The 13,723-nt window shown below is 42.2% G+C and overlaps 1 protein-coding gene across 2 annotated transcripts in view; it reads left to right on the top strand.

The window, feature by feature from the left end:
• The window catches only part of ABCC12 (ATP binding cassette subfamily C member 12), a 75,469-nt gene that overhangs the window by 11,471 nt on the left and 50,275 nt on the right, over nucleotides 1-13,723 (top strand). For both annotated transcript variants that reach the window (XM_047079206.1, XM_047079207.1), the window contains exons 3-9: nucleotides 2,569-2,716; nucleotides 3,006-3,239; nucleotides 4,507-4,680; nucleotides 5,136-5,283; nucleotides 8,485-8,633; nucleotides 11,051-11,158; nucleotides 13,182-13,457. In XM_047079206.1, the coding sequence (XP_046935162.1) occupies nucleotides 2,569-2,716; nucleotides 3,006-3,239; nucleotides 4,507-4,680; nucleotides 5,136-5,283; nucleotides 8,485-8,633; nucleotides 11,051-11,158; nucleotides 13,182-13,457 (1,237 nt within the window). The remainder of the gene's footprint in view (nucleotides 1-2,568; nucleotides 2,717-3,005; nucleotides 3,240-4,506; nucleotides 4,681-5,135; nucleotides 5,284-8,484; nucleotides 8,634-11,050; nucleotides 11,159-13,181; nucleotides 13,458-13,723) is intronic.

Genomic DNA, 13,723 nt, shown 5'->3' with positions numbered 1-13,723 from the left:
TTTTTAATGTTTCCTTCCATCTACCCAGCATCAATTTGGATCCTCTTCTCTTCCATTCTATGCCTGTTCCTAGGTGAACTTACCCACTTCAAAGACAACACCATATGCAACCTTAACAACAGGCTACTTCAATCCATGCATCTCTTCCAGACTCTGAATTCATATGCCCCGCATCCAATTGGACAGCTGCACTTGGATGACTCACAAGCATCTTATATCTAAAGCTGTGTTCTTTTTTAAAATTTTTTTTATTTTTTTTAATTTTGTTTTTTAATTTACATCCAAATTCGTTAGCATATAGTGCAACAATGATTTCAGGAGTAGATTTCTTAATGCTCTTACCCATTTAGCCCATCGCCCCTCCCATCTCCCCCCCCAATAACCCTCAGCTTGTTCTCCATATTTAAGGGTCTCTTATGTTTTGTCCCCCTCCCTGTTTTTATATTATTTTTGCTTCCCTTCCCTTATGTTCATCTGTTCTGTGTCTTAAAGTCCTCATATGAGTGAAGTCTTTCTTTTGTCTGACTAATTTTGCTTAGCATAATACCCTCTAGTTCTGTTTATGTAGTTGCAAATGGCAAGGTTTCATTCTTTTTGATTGCTGAGTAATGCTCCATTGTATATATGTACCACATCTTCTTTATCCATTAATCCATTGATGGACATTTGGGCTCTTTCCATACTTTGGCTATTGTTGATAGTGCTGCTATAAACATTGGGGTGCATGTGCCCCTTCGAAATAGCACACCTGTATCCCTTGGATAAATACCTAGTAGTGCAATTGCTGGGTCATAGGGTAGTTCTATTTTTAACTTTTTGAGGAACACTCCATACTGTTTTCCAGAGTGGCTACACCAGCTTGCATTCCCACCAGCAATGCAAAAGAGATCCTCTTTCTCTGCATCCTCGCCAACATCTGTTGTTGCCTGAGTTGTTAATGTTAGCCATTCTGATAGGTGTAAGGTGGTATCTCATTGTGGTTTTGATTTGTATTTCCCTGATGATGAGTGATGTGGAGCATTTTTTCATGTGTTGGTTGGCCATCTGGATGTCTTCTTTGGAGAAGTGTCTATTCATGTCTTTTGCCTATTTCTTCACTGGATTATTTGTTTTTTTGGGTGTTGAGTTTGGCAAGTTCTTTATAGATTTTGGATACTAACCCTTTATCTGATATGTCATTTGCAAATATCTTCTCCCATTCTGTCAGTTGCCTTTTAGTTTTGCTGATTGTTTCCTTCCCTGTGGAAGCTTTTTATTTTGATGAGGTCCCAATAGTTCATTTTTGCTTTTGTTTCCCTTGCCTCTGGAGATGTGTTGAGTAAGAAGTTGCTGCGGCCAAGATCAAAGAGGTTTTAGCCTGCTTTCTCCTCGAGAATTTTGATGGCTTCCTGTCTTACATTGAGGTCTTTCATCCATTTGAGTTTATTTTTCTGTGTATGGTGTAAGAAAGTGGTCCAGGTTTGTTCTTCTGCATGTCGCTGTTCAGTTTTCCCAGCACCACTTGCTGAAGAGATTGTGTTTATTCCATTGGATATTTCCTGCGTTGTCAAAGATTAGTTGGCCATACATTTGTGGGTCCATTTCTGGGTTCTCTATTCTGTTCTATTGATCTGAATGTCTGTTCTTGTGCCAGTACCATACTGTCTTGATGATTACAGTCTAAAGCTGTGTTCTTGATCCAGGGCCCCAACCTGATAATGCTCTTCTCTTCTTCCTCTTTTCCTCTTCTCAACAAACTCCATTCACACAGTTGATCAAGTCAGAAAGTTGGGATCCTTAATCCTCCTTCCCTTTTCTTCCACATCTAGTTCATCAGTGCATTATGTTGTTTCTGTTCATCTTTCCCAAAATCCACTTTTCTTAAATCCAGGCCACTTCTCCCAGGATGTCACAGTCTCCTGCTGTGGTCCCCTGCTTTATCCTTTGTTCCTCACTATAATCCACTAGTCTCACAGCTACCAGAATGATCTTTTAGATGTGTAAAATATCTTATCACTAGGGCTTAAAAACCTGCAAAGCCTTCCTTTGCTCTTGAAAAGAAACCTAAACTCCTTTCTCAGAACTACGGGTCCCACGGGGTTTGGTTCTGCCTCACCTCCCAGTATCATGTCAGTCCTTCTCCTTCAGCACACTCCTGTCTCATTGCCCTTCTTTCAGATCTCTGAGATGGACAAACTCCTCCCTGTCCTAGGGAAGATTATTCTTGTCTTTCTTCTTTTTTTCTTTCTTTCTTTCTTTCTTTCTTTCTTTCTTTCTTTCTTTCTTCTTTCTTTTATCAGAACTGGTGTTGTGCCAGAGATGGGCACTAGGAGCAGGAAATGAAGGCCTGGAAAGTGCCCAAGTGTTATATACCAGCCTATGCTTGTGCCAAGGCTTTGCCCCCTGTCCCTCCTGTATCCCCTCTGCCCTGGAAAAGAAGAAAGGAGAGTCACTGTTGCTTGTGTGGAGCCACCACTGCCAGGGATGAGGGTTGTGCTGAGCACCTTTGCGAGGTTTGTCCATCGAAGTAGCTTCAAACAACAAGTGGAAATGTAAGTCCCTTTCCTTCTTCCTGTTCTTTCATCACAGATTTCGAATCCTTTGGGATGAAGAGGTGGAAAGGGTGGGTCCTGAGAAAGCCTCTCTGGGCCAAGTGGTCTGGAAATTCCAAAGGACGCGTGTTTTGATGGATATTGTGGCCAACATCCTATGCATTATCATGGCAGCCATAGGGCCGGTGAGTGAGGGTGGCCCTTCTTCTACCTTGTCAAACAGGTCCCCAGACTGACAAAGAATGTCATTAGCTACTTTCTCTACGAGCTGGTGGGTTTAGTACATTGTCATTATCTTTGAGCTCCTTGGGGGAAAATTTTCATAAAGCTAATCCTTGTCAAGCACAGCAGCAACCACTGAAATTAATTAAAAAGTTTGCCTCATAAAATCAGTTTGCTGACATTATCTGAGGCTTCCTATACCAACCTCAACCTCCAGCGGCCCTCTCCTCTCTCCATTGTGCTATTTTACAGACGGTTCTCATTCACCAAATCCTCCAACAGACTGAGAGCATTTCTAGGAATGTCTGGGTTGGCATTGGCCTGTGCATAGCCCTTTTTGCTACTGAGTTTACCAAAGTGCTCTTTTGGGCCCTTGCCTGGGCCATAAATTACCGCACAGCAATCCGGTTGAAGGTGGCCATCTCCACCCTGGTTTTTGAAAACCTGGTGTCCTTCAAGACGCTGGCACACATCTCTGTTGGAGAGGTAAGCTGGTCCAGAGTTTAATTTTAGAAAACGAAATCCTAAATCCTGACTCTGAGTGAGATGTACTTCCTGGATAATGCATATGACTTCCTTCTATTTTTCCAATGTCCTGCCCATTATATCCCATATCCCTGCTAAGTGAAGTGAGGAAGACTCAAAACATGAGAGGAATTCAATGAAGGGAGGGCTCCATTCAAGCTGGAAAATTTGGAAATTCTTCCCTGTTCGAGTTGAGGTAGGGTTTCAGGATGACCTTATCCAATCCCTTTGATTGTTAGTGAGGACACTGAGGCAGTAAGGAACACATCACAGGCATTTAAAGAAAATGAATGGACAATGGATCCAATAATTCTGATTGTATAGTATTTAGGGTGCCAAAGTCATAATAAAGACTACACTTACTGGACTTCAGAACTTATATATTCTCAAGCCCTTGAATCTTAGTGTTAAGATTCTTAGCATTTACACAATAAAATTTTCTTATCAAGGGAATCCCAGGTGGCATGAGGTAAGGGACTTTCTTCTTTCTTACAGTTGCTCTTTCAGTATGTCTAAAGCATCTTATGATGAACTCAGCTGCATAGAACAAGAAAATCCAAAATAACAGTAGATTAAGCAAGATGAATTTATTTCACTCTCAAAAGGAGTCTGGACCAGACCAATTCAGGGCTGGTATGGGGACTTCTGTACTTCTGTATCTTCTTATCTTTCTTTGTCACTATCCTAGCACATGGCTCTCATAATGGTTCAGGATGGATTTTGGAGGTCCAGTCATCCCAACCATGTTTCAGATAGCTGGTAAGAGGAGGGAGAGAAGAGCAAAGATATATGTCCTCTAAGTTGAATTGCTTCCCTTTAAGAATTAATTCCCAAACTCCCGTTTGACATGTGTTACACAGTCACATGGCCACATTCTTTCCACAAAGGAAGCTGAAAAATGTAGTCTTTTAGCTGGGCATGCTACTGCTCTGAATAAAGCAGGAAGAAGGAGAGATAGATAAAGGTTAGGCAGCTAGCCATTTCTCCAGTATGCTTTTAGAGGGCAATATTACTCTTCACTGGGACTCTCTGTCCTAAAGATCAGCCTCTCCAAGATCAGATCAGAATGGAACCACAAAACTTATCATGTTGGTCCCCTGGCAACACCCCTTTCCATTTAAGGCAGTTTTTCTTCTCTACTCAGACCCCTCAACCATTCTGAAAGCCTTCAGTTGAGGAAATGTTTGGGTGACACTTCCAAAGCTGAACCTTTGTGCTTTCTTTCCAGGTGCTCAATGTACTATCAAGTGATAGTTATTCCTTGTTTGAAGCTGCCTTCTTTTGTCCCTTGCCAGCCACCATCCCGATCCTAATGGCTGTTTGTGCAGTGTATGCCTTTTTCATTCTGGGGCCCACAGCTCTCATTGGGATATCTGTGTACATCATATTCATCCCCATCCAGGTAATGGCAGGTCTTTGCAACTATAAACTGTTGTATGCTTGTATTGTGCACACATGTTCTCACTCAATTGGATAGAAGGCTTTATTTTCAGGGTGTGGACCTGAAGCCTGTGTCCCCATTTTGTGCCTACAGATGTGCTTTCTTTTGTTGGCATATTGCATTTTTTTTAAGAACTTGAATTTGAATGTGCTGGGGGAGGGAGGCATGGCTTTCAGTTTGTCATAGTCTCCAGCACTCTCTTTGCATACTAGCAATTCCTGTGTTTATATCACTTGCCTGATCCCCAGTGGTGTCCCCTGGTCCACATCAGCTACCACAACTCAAGGCAAGGATGACTGAGAATCTCAGTCTAGTTTCCCTTAGAACTTTCCCTGGCACTTATACTCCAATCTCTGGATTTTTAGGCCAACTGCAACTCAGCAATTCTCTCTGAACACTTTGTACCTTGATTTCAGATGTTTATGGCTAAGCTCAATTCAGCTTTTCGAAGATCAGCAATTTCAGTGACAGACAAGCGAGTTCAGACAATGAATGAATTTCTGACTTGCATCAAGCTGATTAAAATGTATGCCTGGGAGAAATCTTTTACCAATACCATTCAAGGTAGGATGCGCAGGTCTTGAAGAACCACTTACCCTGTAGAATGTACTCTTCTAAGGAGTTCTTAAGGTTCTGGGGGCCAGGAATTCCAGAAGGGGGGATGTGGGGCCCCTCTAAGCTGCTTTTCAGGCTTTTTAAGGGATTGCAAAGATTTTAATAGACCCAAGCATCTGTTCTGGTGAGCCCAAGGACGTAGCAGGTGAATGACATATGGTTTAGCCTTTAAAAAGACATGTGGATGCTGATACTGACCAGTTACCTTTTACAAAAATAATACACTAAAACATTATGAAGAGAGGAAGAGCTACCTCAAGCTATTTCCTCAACTTAGAAGATGTCTACACACACACACACGTATACTCACACTTACATATATAGCTCCTTGCCTGCAGCAACTTCATCATGATTGAATGACCCCCTGACTCGATATTCTTTCCACAGATAAGAGGATACATATATAGCTTTTTTAAAAAAGATGATATTACAACCATTTCAATCAAATATAAATGCAAATCTAATTGCAGGAACATTTACATAATTGCTGACATAGACTCAGGTGGTTGGCCGGTTAATGATCTGAACCACTGTTACAATTGACTCTCTGGATCTACAATTACACTTTTAGACCAGCATGTAATTGGGCCTGAAGCTGTATATCCGTGTTTTAAGGAGTGGCTTTAGAAAACTTGCTTCTGAGCTTGCCAAAGGAAGTGTTGCAGGTTGGGATGCTGGCAGCCCTATGCGAACTTCCTTGAATACCCAGACACACTTCCTCACACATTAAACTCACTTTAGTACAATGATTTGATTCCTTTTGATTCCATTTGACTTCGTTCAATTTAATTTGACTCAATTTAACCTGAGTCAGTTTAATTCAATAAATATTCGCGAACTTCCTACTATGTACAAGGTCATGGGAGATGCACAAAAGGATTAGAAAGAGTCCCTGCTTTTAAGATGATGGGATTTTGAGCTAACTAAGCTCAATAATAGCTATAAGTTTGTTGGCTCTACCTTTAGAATATATCTGGAATCTGTCTGCTTCTCTTCATTCCACTGTCACTCTAGTGCAAACCAATATTCTCTCCCTTCTGGAATATGGAAAGAAGTTTTAGATGCAACACTTTCTTTTCTCCTTCCCCCTGAAATCCATTATGTTCTCAGAAGCCAGTGTGACCTTTTAAAAATGTCAATCAGATCCTGCCCTTCCCTGCTAAAAATATTTAGTGGCTTCTTATTACAGTTAGATTATTCCAATTTAGGACTTTTGATTTAAATCAAATTCCTTTAAATGGCCTATTAGATCCAATGTGATCTGGCCCCTGATGACCTCTATGAGCTCATCACATCTTATCCTAACCCTTGATAACTCGTGTGAGCTCTGTGAACCTCCTGTCTATCTTCATTCATGCCTCATGATCTTTGCAGTTACTGTTTCCTCTGCCTGAAATGCTCTCGTGATGGATGTTCATGTTGACTTTGTGCCTTCTCTCGATGTCACTGATCAAAGATGCCTTCTTGACCACAGTCCTAAGCAAGTTCATTCCCTACCAGTTCCTTTAATTCACTTTACCCTGTTCATTTATTTCATATCACCCAACAAATTTGTAATGGTAGAATTTGTTTATTTCTTTATTGTCTGTCTCCCTACTGAAAGAGAGCTAAAACGCTGTTTACTCCTATACTTTCCAACACCAAGCACAGCACCTGTCCTACAGTAGACATCAGGTTAAAATTTGTTGAATTAGTGAACATGGATTAACTATAGGTTAAAATCGGGAAAAGGCCATAAGGGAAATGGAGAGAAGCTCCAGGGGGTGAACGGGTGAGCATATCAGGTTGGAGAGATCAGGAAAAGTGTCATGGTGGAAGTGGCATTTTTTAGAAAGGCCTTGAAGAATAGCAAGGATTCAGACAGAAACCGAGCTGGGGAAGACCCCCAGTAGGAGCAAAGGCCTAGAGAAGGATATGCAAGGGTGTGCTTGGGGAAAAGGAGGTGTCTGTGTATTCTAGAGGCAAAGGGCATATGGACACCAGAGTTTTGGATTGCAGTAGAACTGGTTTCCAACTCTGCCTTGACTACTTAAAAGGCAAGTTACTTAACCTGCTATGATCTTCCTGTCCTGCCAGAGAGCATAATAATAGCCTCTTTTTTCACATGGTGATGAGCATGATCTATGAGAACACTGTGCAATGTTCAGAAGAGCACTCAGTAAGAATGGCAATGGTGCCATGTTGCTAGTGTGAAAGGGTTTTTGCAGAAGAGTCTGGAATTAGAGTAAATAACTTTAAACACCAGGAGAAGGAGGCTTGAATTTAATTTGTGAGCAGTGCAGAGGCATGGACCCCAACTGGACTTATGAAAGGGAGAAATGCTCTTGGGCTTTTGTAGATGTTCCTGGGATACAGGACAGGAGCCCCAATCTGGCAGCCTTCAGGCTGGCACATGTGCTTTGTATTTAAAACTTCTTTCAGTTAGTTCCCAATGTGTCCCACAAAACGTGGAAACGTGTCCCACAAAATTCCAGATCCCAGACTTTAGAACAGTTGAAGATCTGGTGACCCTGGATGCTCTGCACTGAGAGGTGGCTGCCCCTTTCACTGAGGCATGTGGTCCCCATTTTGCCACACTCCACACCCTGCTTCTGGTCTTACTCTCTGTCCACTCCCTTCATTTACATTACTTGCCTGGCATCTGTAGGCATCCAAGTGTATGAATCCTGACACAGATTCAGGATTGCAAGAGACCTCAGACACCATCCAATATGGCAGCTGACAGACACTAAGCTTCCAGTTTGTTCCCAGAGCTTTCTGTGCTTACTCTAATTTAAACTTCACTACCAGAGTCCTTAACACTCACTTGCAGGAGGATCAGGCAAAGGTAAATACATTTCTTCTCCTTCTTTTTAAATGTTTATTTATTTGAGAGAGAGAGAGAGAGAGAGAGAGAAGAGAGAAGGAGAAGAGAAAGAGATAGCACTAGTGGGGAGGGGCAAAGAGAGAAGGAGAGAGAGAATCCCAAGTAGGCTCCACACTGTCAGCAGAGTTTGACATAGGACTCAAGCCCACAAACCGTGAGATCATGTTTTGAGCCCAAATCAAGAGTCAGATGCTTAACTGACTGAGCCACCCAGGTGCCCCAAGGATAGATGCATTTCTTAGTGCTGCAAAATAAGTCCATCATGGACCATTTTCTATTTACAGATATAAGGAAGAGGGAAAGGAAATTACTGGAAAAATCTGGATTTGTTCAAAGTGGAAACTCAGCCCTGGCCTCCATTGCATCTACCATAGCCATTGTATTGACATTCACCTGCCACATCCTCTTGAGACGCAGGCTCACCGCCCCAGTGGTAAGAACCATCTCTAGAGCTGGTCTCCTTCACATTCCAACACTGGACAGTGCCAGCTGGGAAGCTCCTCCTCGCCTTTGCCCAGCACTGGCATCAGAGTACTCAATCACAGAAGGGCCAGAATTCTACCATGATTTTTAAAAACAAGTGCTTGGACTGACAAGGAGCCCAGGAGAGCCTAACGGTGACTCTCATCCAGCCTAAGTGCAGGGGCAGTAGTTAATATTGGAACACAATTTTACATTTGGAAAACAAAACTGAAATCAAATGATCACTGGGCTATTTTATTCATAATTATTCATACATATTACAATAAGGAAACTTTGTGGGAGTTTTCTGGGTGGGAGCAGTCATAGGTACTGGGAGACATAGTGTGGTGTTAGGGTCAGAATCCCCCTTGTTTAAATCCCAACTCTGTTACTATGACAGAGGGCAATTCATTCAACCTCTCTTGCTTGGTTTTATTATCTGTAAATGGGGTTATAATAGTCCCTGTGGTTGTGAGGACTGAAGGAGCTCTTTTATGTAAGGCACGTGGAACAGTGCCTGGTATATTGTAAATGCCATGTAAGTGTTTGTTGTTCTTATTAGCCTGATGCTCACCCAGCCCAGGATAATTTGGGCTGAAAGCCTCAGAGGGAGAGTTAGGATAAATGTGAGATACTCAGGTTTTTTATAAGGGGGCCTGTGCATTCAAAGGTAAAGAAACTGGGCTAGATGGGAAAGAGCCCCTGGCTGAAATAAACAAACAGCTGAGATATTAAATCCAGTGTCTGAAGGGTAAGTGAATGGATGAAAGTCAATAAAAACAAGACAAAAAAAGAACAAAACCCAGAGAGAATGAAATAAGCAAGTGTGCTCACAGAGCAATAGTTGCACCAAAAATCATGGATCTTGAGGGGAAGGGGGATGTTTGAGAAGGCAAATGCTTTTGCTAGGGCATCTGTTGTGAGGCTGTCAGTCCTGTTACTGCCCTGTTTTTCTTTGTGAGGTGCTTTTATTTTTTCAGGTTCTTTACACAGAGTTTAGTCACACACTCTGGGGCTTGAATTCAGTCATGAACCCAAAGCCAGAATAAATGGCAATGACATACCAAAGTCTCAACAGAATGCTTCTCAATTATTGTGACTATGTTATATGATCCCAAACAGAAACAATTCTTTCCTCAGGAATGCACCGAAGAAAATTTAAAACCAAACTGATTGCACATGGTTAATATTTTCAAAAATGATGATTTAGAAGAAATCTAGAGGAGGAACAAGATTCCCCTGAATGCAAGGCTCATACTTCTTCAAATTCAGAATCCCTCACCTCCTCTGTCAGGGCCACATCAGTAGGAGGTCAGCCCCCCAGGTGCTGGCTCACATCAGGCAACCTGAGTGTTCTGTCGACCAAGGCCTGGGCTTTCTGAGCCAAGATAGTACTCTGGGACTTGGGGGAGCTGAGTTCTCTTTGGGGATGGATTTGGGACCAGATGTGATGAAGGGAGCATTATTCATTGTCCCCTTACAGAACTAATGAGGATTAGTTGAAGCCCAGGGCTCTGTCCATGGGGCCCATTCAGCAGCAGGCAAGATCACTCTGTATTTGTTGATGGAAGTTGTGTTATTAATTTCTTAAATGGGTGGTTAGGGAGAAGCTGCTAATTACAAGTCAGGCAGATGAGAAGATGAAATCTGGGAGATGAGATCATGCACCCCTGGGGCACCAATGGAGCGAGGAAACTTGTCTTCATTGAGGCTGTATGATGTTAACCACCTACCAGGCAGGACTCAGTGAGAAAGGCCCCAGTGAAGAGGGAAGATGGTTTTTGGGAATACCAGTTGAACAGAGAGTTTTACACTTGTCCCAAGTGTGTGGGGAGGCAGGGTGTTGAGGCCAGACCTCGGGGGTGGGAGAGTCAGAGGTCACTCTCCAGTAGCTAGCATGGGCCAAGCAGGTCCTTCCAAGAAATTTCTTCCTTCATTCCTGAGGCTAAATATGGTATGGAAAAGGAGGCTCTAGCTCTGAAGGGTCAGAGGACCTTGAAGCAACTGGGGAAAGAGGATAATTTAGGACAATCCATGGGGTTTTGAGTGAAAAGTCTAGGCCAAGTAAGGACGTGGATGGAAAATTCTAGACATTCAGTTAGAGACCTTACTCAGACATTATCACGTTATATTCTCTGGACTTACAGAGGCAAGGGTATAGATCTTCCACCGTTTTGATGAAATTCCAAAGCAAAATAGATTAAGATGTTGCTATCCCTACTTTGCTAGACCATGATTTGGGAGTCATGAAATGAAAAAAATGTTCCAGTCAGAATTCCAATTATGTCACCGTTTCTCATCTCAGCAATTATAATTTCCATGGATAGAATGGTTCAGAGCCAAGGCAACACCTCATCCTAAACCTTCTACCTCTCTTTTGTTCTTCAGGCATTTAGTGTGATTGCCATGTTTAATGTAATGAAGTTTTCAATTGCAATCTTGCCTTTCTCGGTCAAAGCAATGGCCGAAGCCAATGTCTCTCTGAGGAGAATGAAGGTATAACTAATGCTGGGTGAGTAGGGAAGAGAGATCTTGTTTTTGGGTGGGAAAATTCTCAGATATGGGAAAGCTGTGTCAACCCATTGGAGGGCTGGGTCATTGGTTTGGAGAACATTGGGATAAGGCCCTGCATTCAGAGTTGGATCAATAAATGTGCATCAAGGAGGGTGCAAGCAAAACTTTATAAGGTGGTCTGCCCTTTGATTAAAAATGAAACAGAGTCTCCATGCATGGAGATGATGTTCCTGATCCCCTACTCTTTTTCCAAGTCATAAATCTTAAGTTGTTCCAGGAGTAGGGTTGAGTTTGCACTGAGCTATTCCCCACCCCTTTACCTACCTGGTTTGCCCTATGATGCGTGTGGTGATGGTAATGATGAAGAGGGTAGTGGGGCACCACATTTATGCACTCATTTGCTTTATTCATTCATTCATTCAGTCAGTCAGTCATTCATCAGAGATGTACTGTGTGCTTCCTATATTTAAGGTATTGTAGGAAATGCAAATAAAAGGAAGAGAGAGCTTTTACTCTCAAGAGCCTCCAGTCTCGTGTAGGAGCAGGTATCCCAGTCATTGCTATACACAGTAAGGATATGTAACATGCAAGAAGGCATAAAGTGGTTTTGAAGTTCAGGCAAGGGAAGGAAAAGGAGGAGGGTGTTGCAGAGAAGAGAACAGCATGTTTAGACGTGTGTGAATTAATTGAATGATTTTATTCACTCAGGCCAGCATTCTGGAAGTCACCTTAGGCATCAGAGATGCTTGTATCCCTTACTATTCACATTCAACTAATCAAGGACCCTTTTGAGTCACTTCCTGCTCACTGTGTTTCCTCAATTTTAAGAGGCACTGTTTGTAAGATTGAGTTGTAAAGTGGTATTATCAAGTCATCACTTTCTGAACAAAACCCAAGAATGAACACCATCATATTAGCTATATATATTATGATATCAGATAACTTAGACTAGAGAAACAATGCTATTTCTTGACTCCTCAACTTCTTTGTCCCTGCTGCCATCACTGAATTATCACGGTGACTTATGAACCAATTTCCCTTTTCTGTTGTTGTTCTTCTTAAATCCTCATTGCACTCAGCCCCCAGAGAGCTGTTGAAATTTTGGTCTGACCACTGATATTCACCTGCTTGAAACCCTTGAGTCCTTGTTCCCTCCAGGACTGAACCTGAGCCTTCCATCAGCAGGTCCTCAGTTATGTCTCCACCTGATTTCCTATCCCCTTCCTACCTTGAGCTCTATGGTAATCCTGAATTGCTTGTTTCATGTCCTCACCCTAATAAACCATGCTGTTGAATGTTTCCTTGCCTTTGCTAATGCCATACCTTTTGTTATAAGGCTCTCATCTCCTCTTCCTTCCCTCATTTTTGCCTGTCAGCACCTGTACAGACTCAGCTCAGGCACCAATACATAGACCTCAGGATGGGGAGCCAAGTGTCCCTTCTTTGGCAGTTACAGTGTTTTGTTCTTGTCACATTTCACTGAAATGATTGTGTATGTTCCCATCTTCCCCTAGGCTGTAATCTATTTAAGGACAAGAATCATGCCTTATTCATAATTTCATTTCTTATGTTTACCACAGAATTTGGCACAGGGTAGACACTTGGCAAATGTTTTGTTGAACTGAGCTGAGTGGGTACTAGGAAGAAGGCATGGCAGAGGCTGAGCATGTGACCTTGGTTTAATAAGCGTTAATGCCAGGCAATGAAGCCACCACCCAAAGACTAGAAAAAGCTGATTACCTTGGGCATGAGGAAAAAATGTAGCTGAGATCAGCATTCTCCAATGTGGGTGACCCACATAGACTTTGTGGATAAAGAGGCATCTGTCCTAGATAGCATGAGCTAGTACACTATTTCTGCTGCAGCTTTTCCTAGGGGAATATCTTCCCTAAATATCCTAAGTAGAATTGCCAAGATTATGGTTTTGGGTCATTAGAAGATATATTGGGATGATTCTTGTAAATGCATAATGTCTGCCCTGTTAATTTTGTCTCTTTAATCTTAGAAAATTCTCATAGATAAAAACCCCCCATCTTACATCACCCAACCAGAAGACCCAGATACTGTCTTGCTTTTAGCAAATGCCACCTTGACATGGGATCAAGAAACCAGCAGAAAAAGTGATCCAAAGAAAGTGCAGAACCAGAAAAATTGTTTTCTTAAGAAACAGAGGCTAGAGACATATAGTGTGAGATCATCAGCCCAGGAAGTTGCTGGCCCAGAGGAGCAAAGTGGTAGCCTCACATCGGTTCTGCACAATATAAGCTTTGTGGTGAGAAAGGTGGGTATGTGTTCTATAGGTATGCCTTCTATCTTTCCTCCTTGTATCACACAACTATACTTTATCAAGACCTAACATGATTTGTTTGAGCTGAAGGTGGTGTGGGGATGTCTCTAGACTGTTTTCTTTCCCCAATTTTAAACTTAAAAAAATTTTTTAAATGTTTATTTATATTTGAGAGAGAGAGAGAGAGCAGGGGAGGGGCAGAGAGAGATGGAGACAGAATCTGAAGCAGGCTTCAGTCTCTGAGCTGTCAGCACATAGCC

The sequence above is a fragment of the Lynx rufus genome, unplaced genomic scaffold, assembly GCF_022079265.1.
Source record: "Lynx rufus isolate CCGP_SWC_20201006 ecotype Redwood Valley unplaced genomic scaffold, mLynRuf1.p SCAF_16, whole genome shotgun sequence".
Lineage (NCBI taxonomy): Eukaryota > Metazoa > Chordata > Mammalia > Carnivora > Felidae > Lynx > Lynx rufus.
This window is presented reverse-complemented; position numbering and strand designations above follow the sequence as displayed.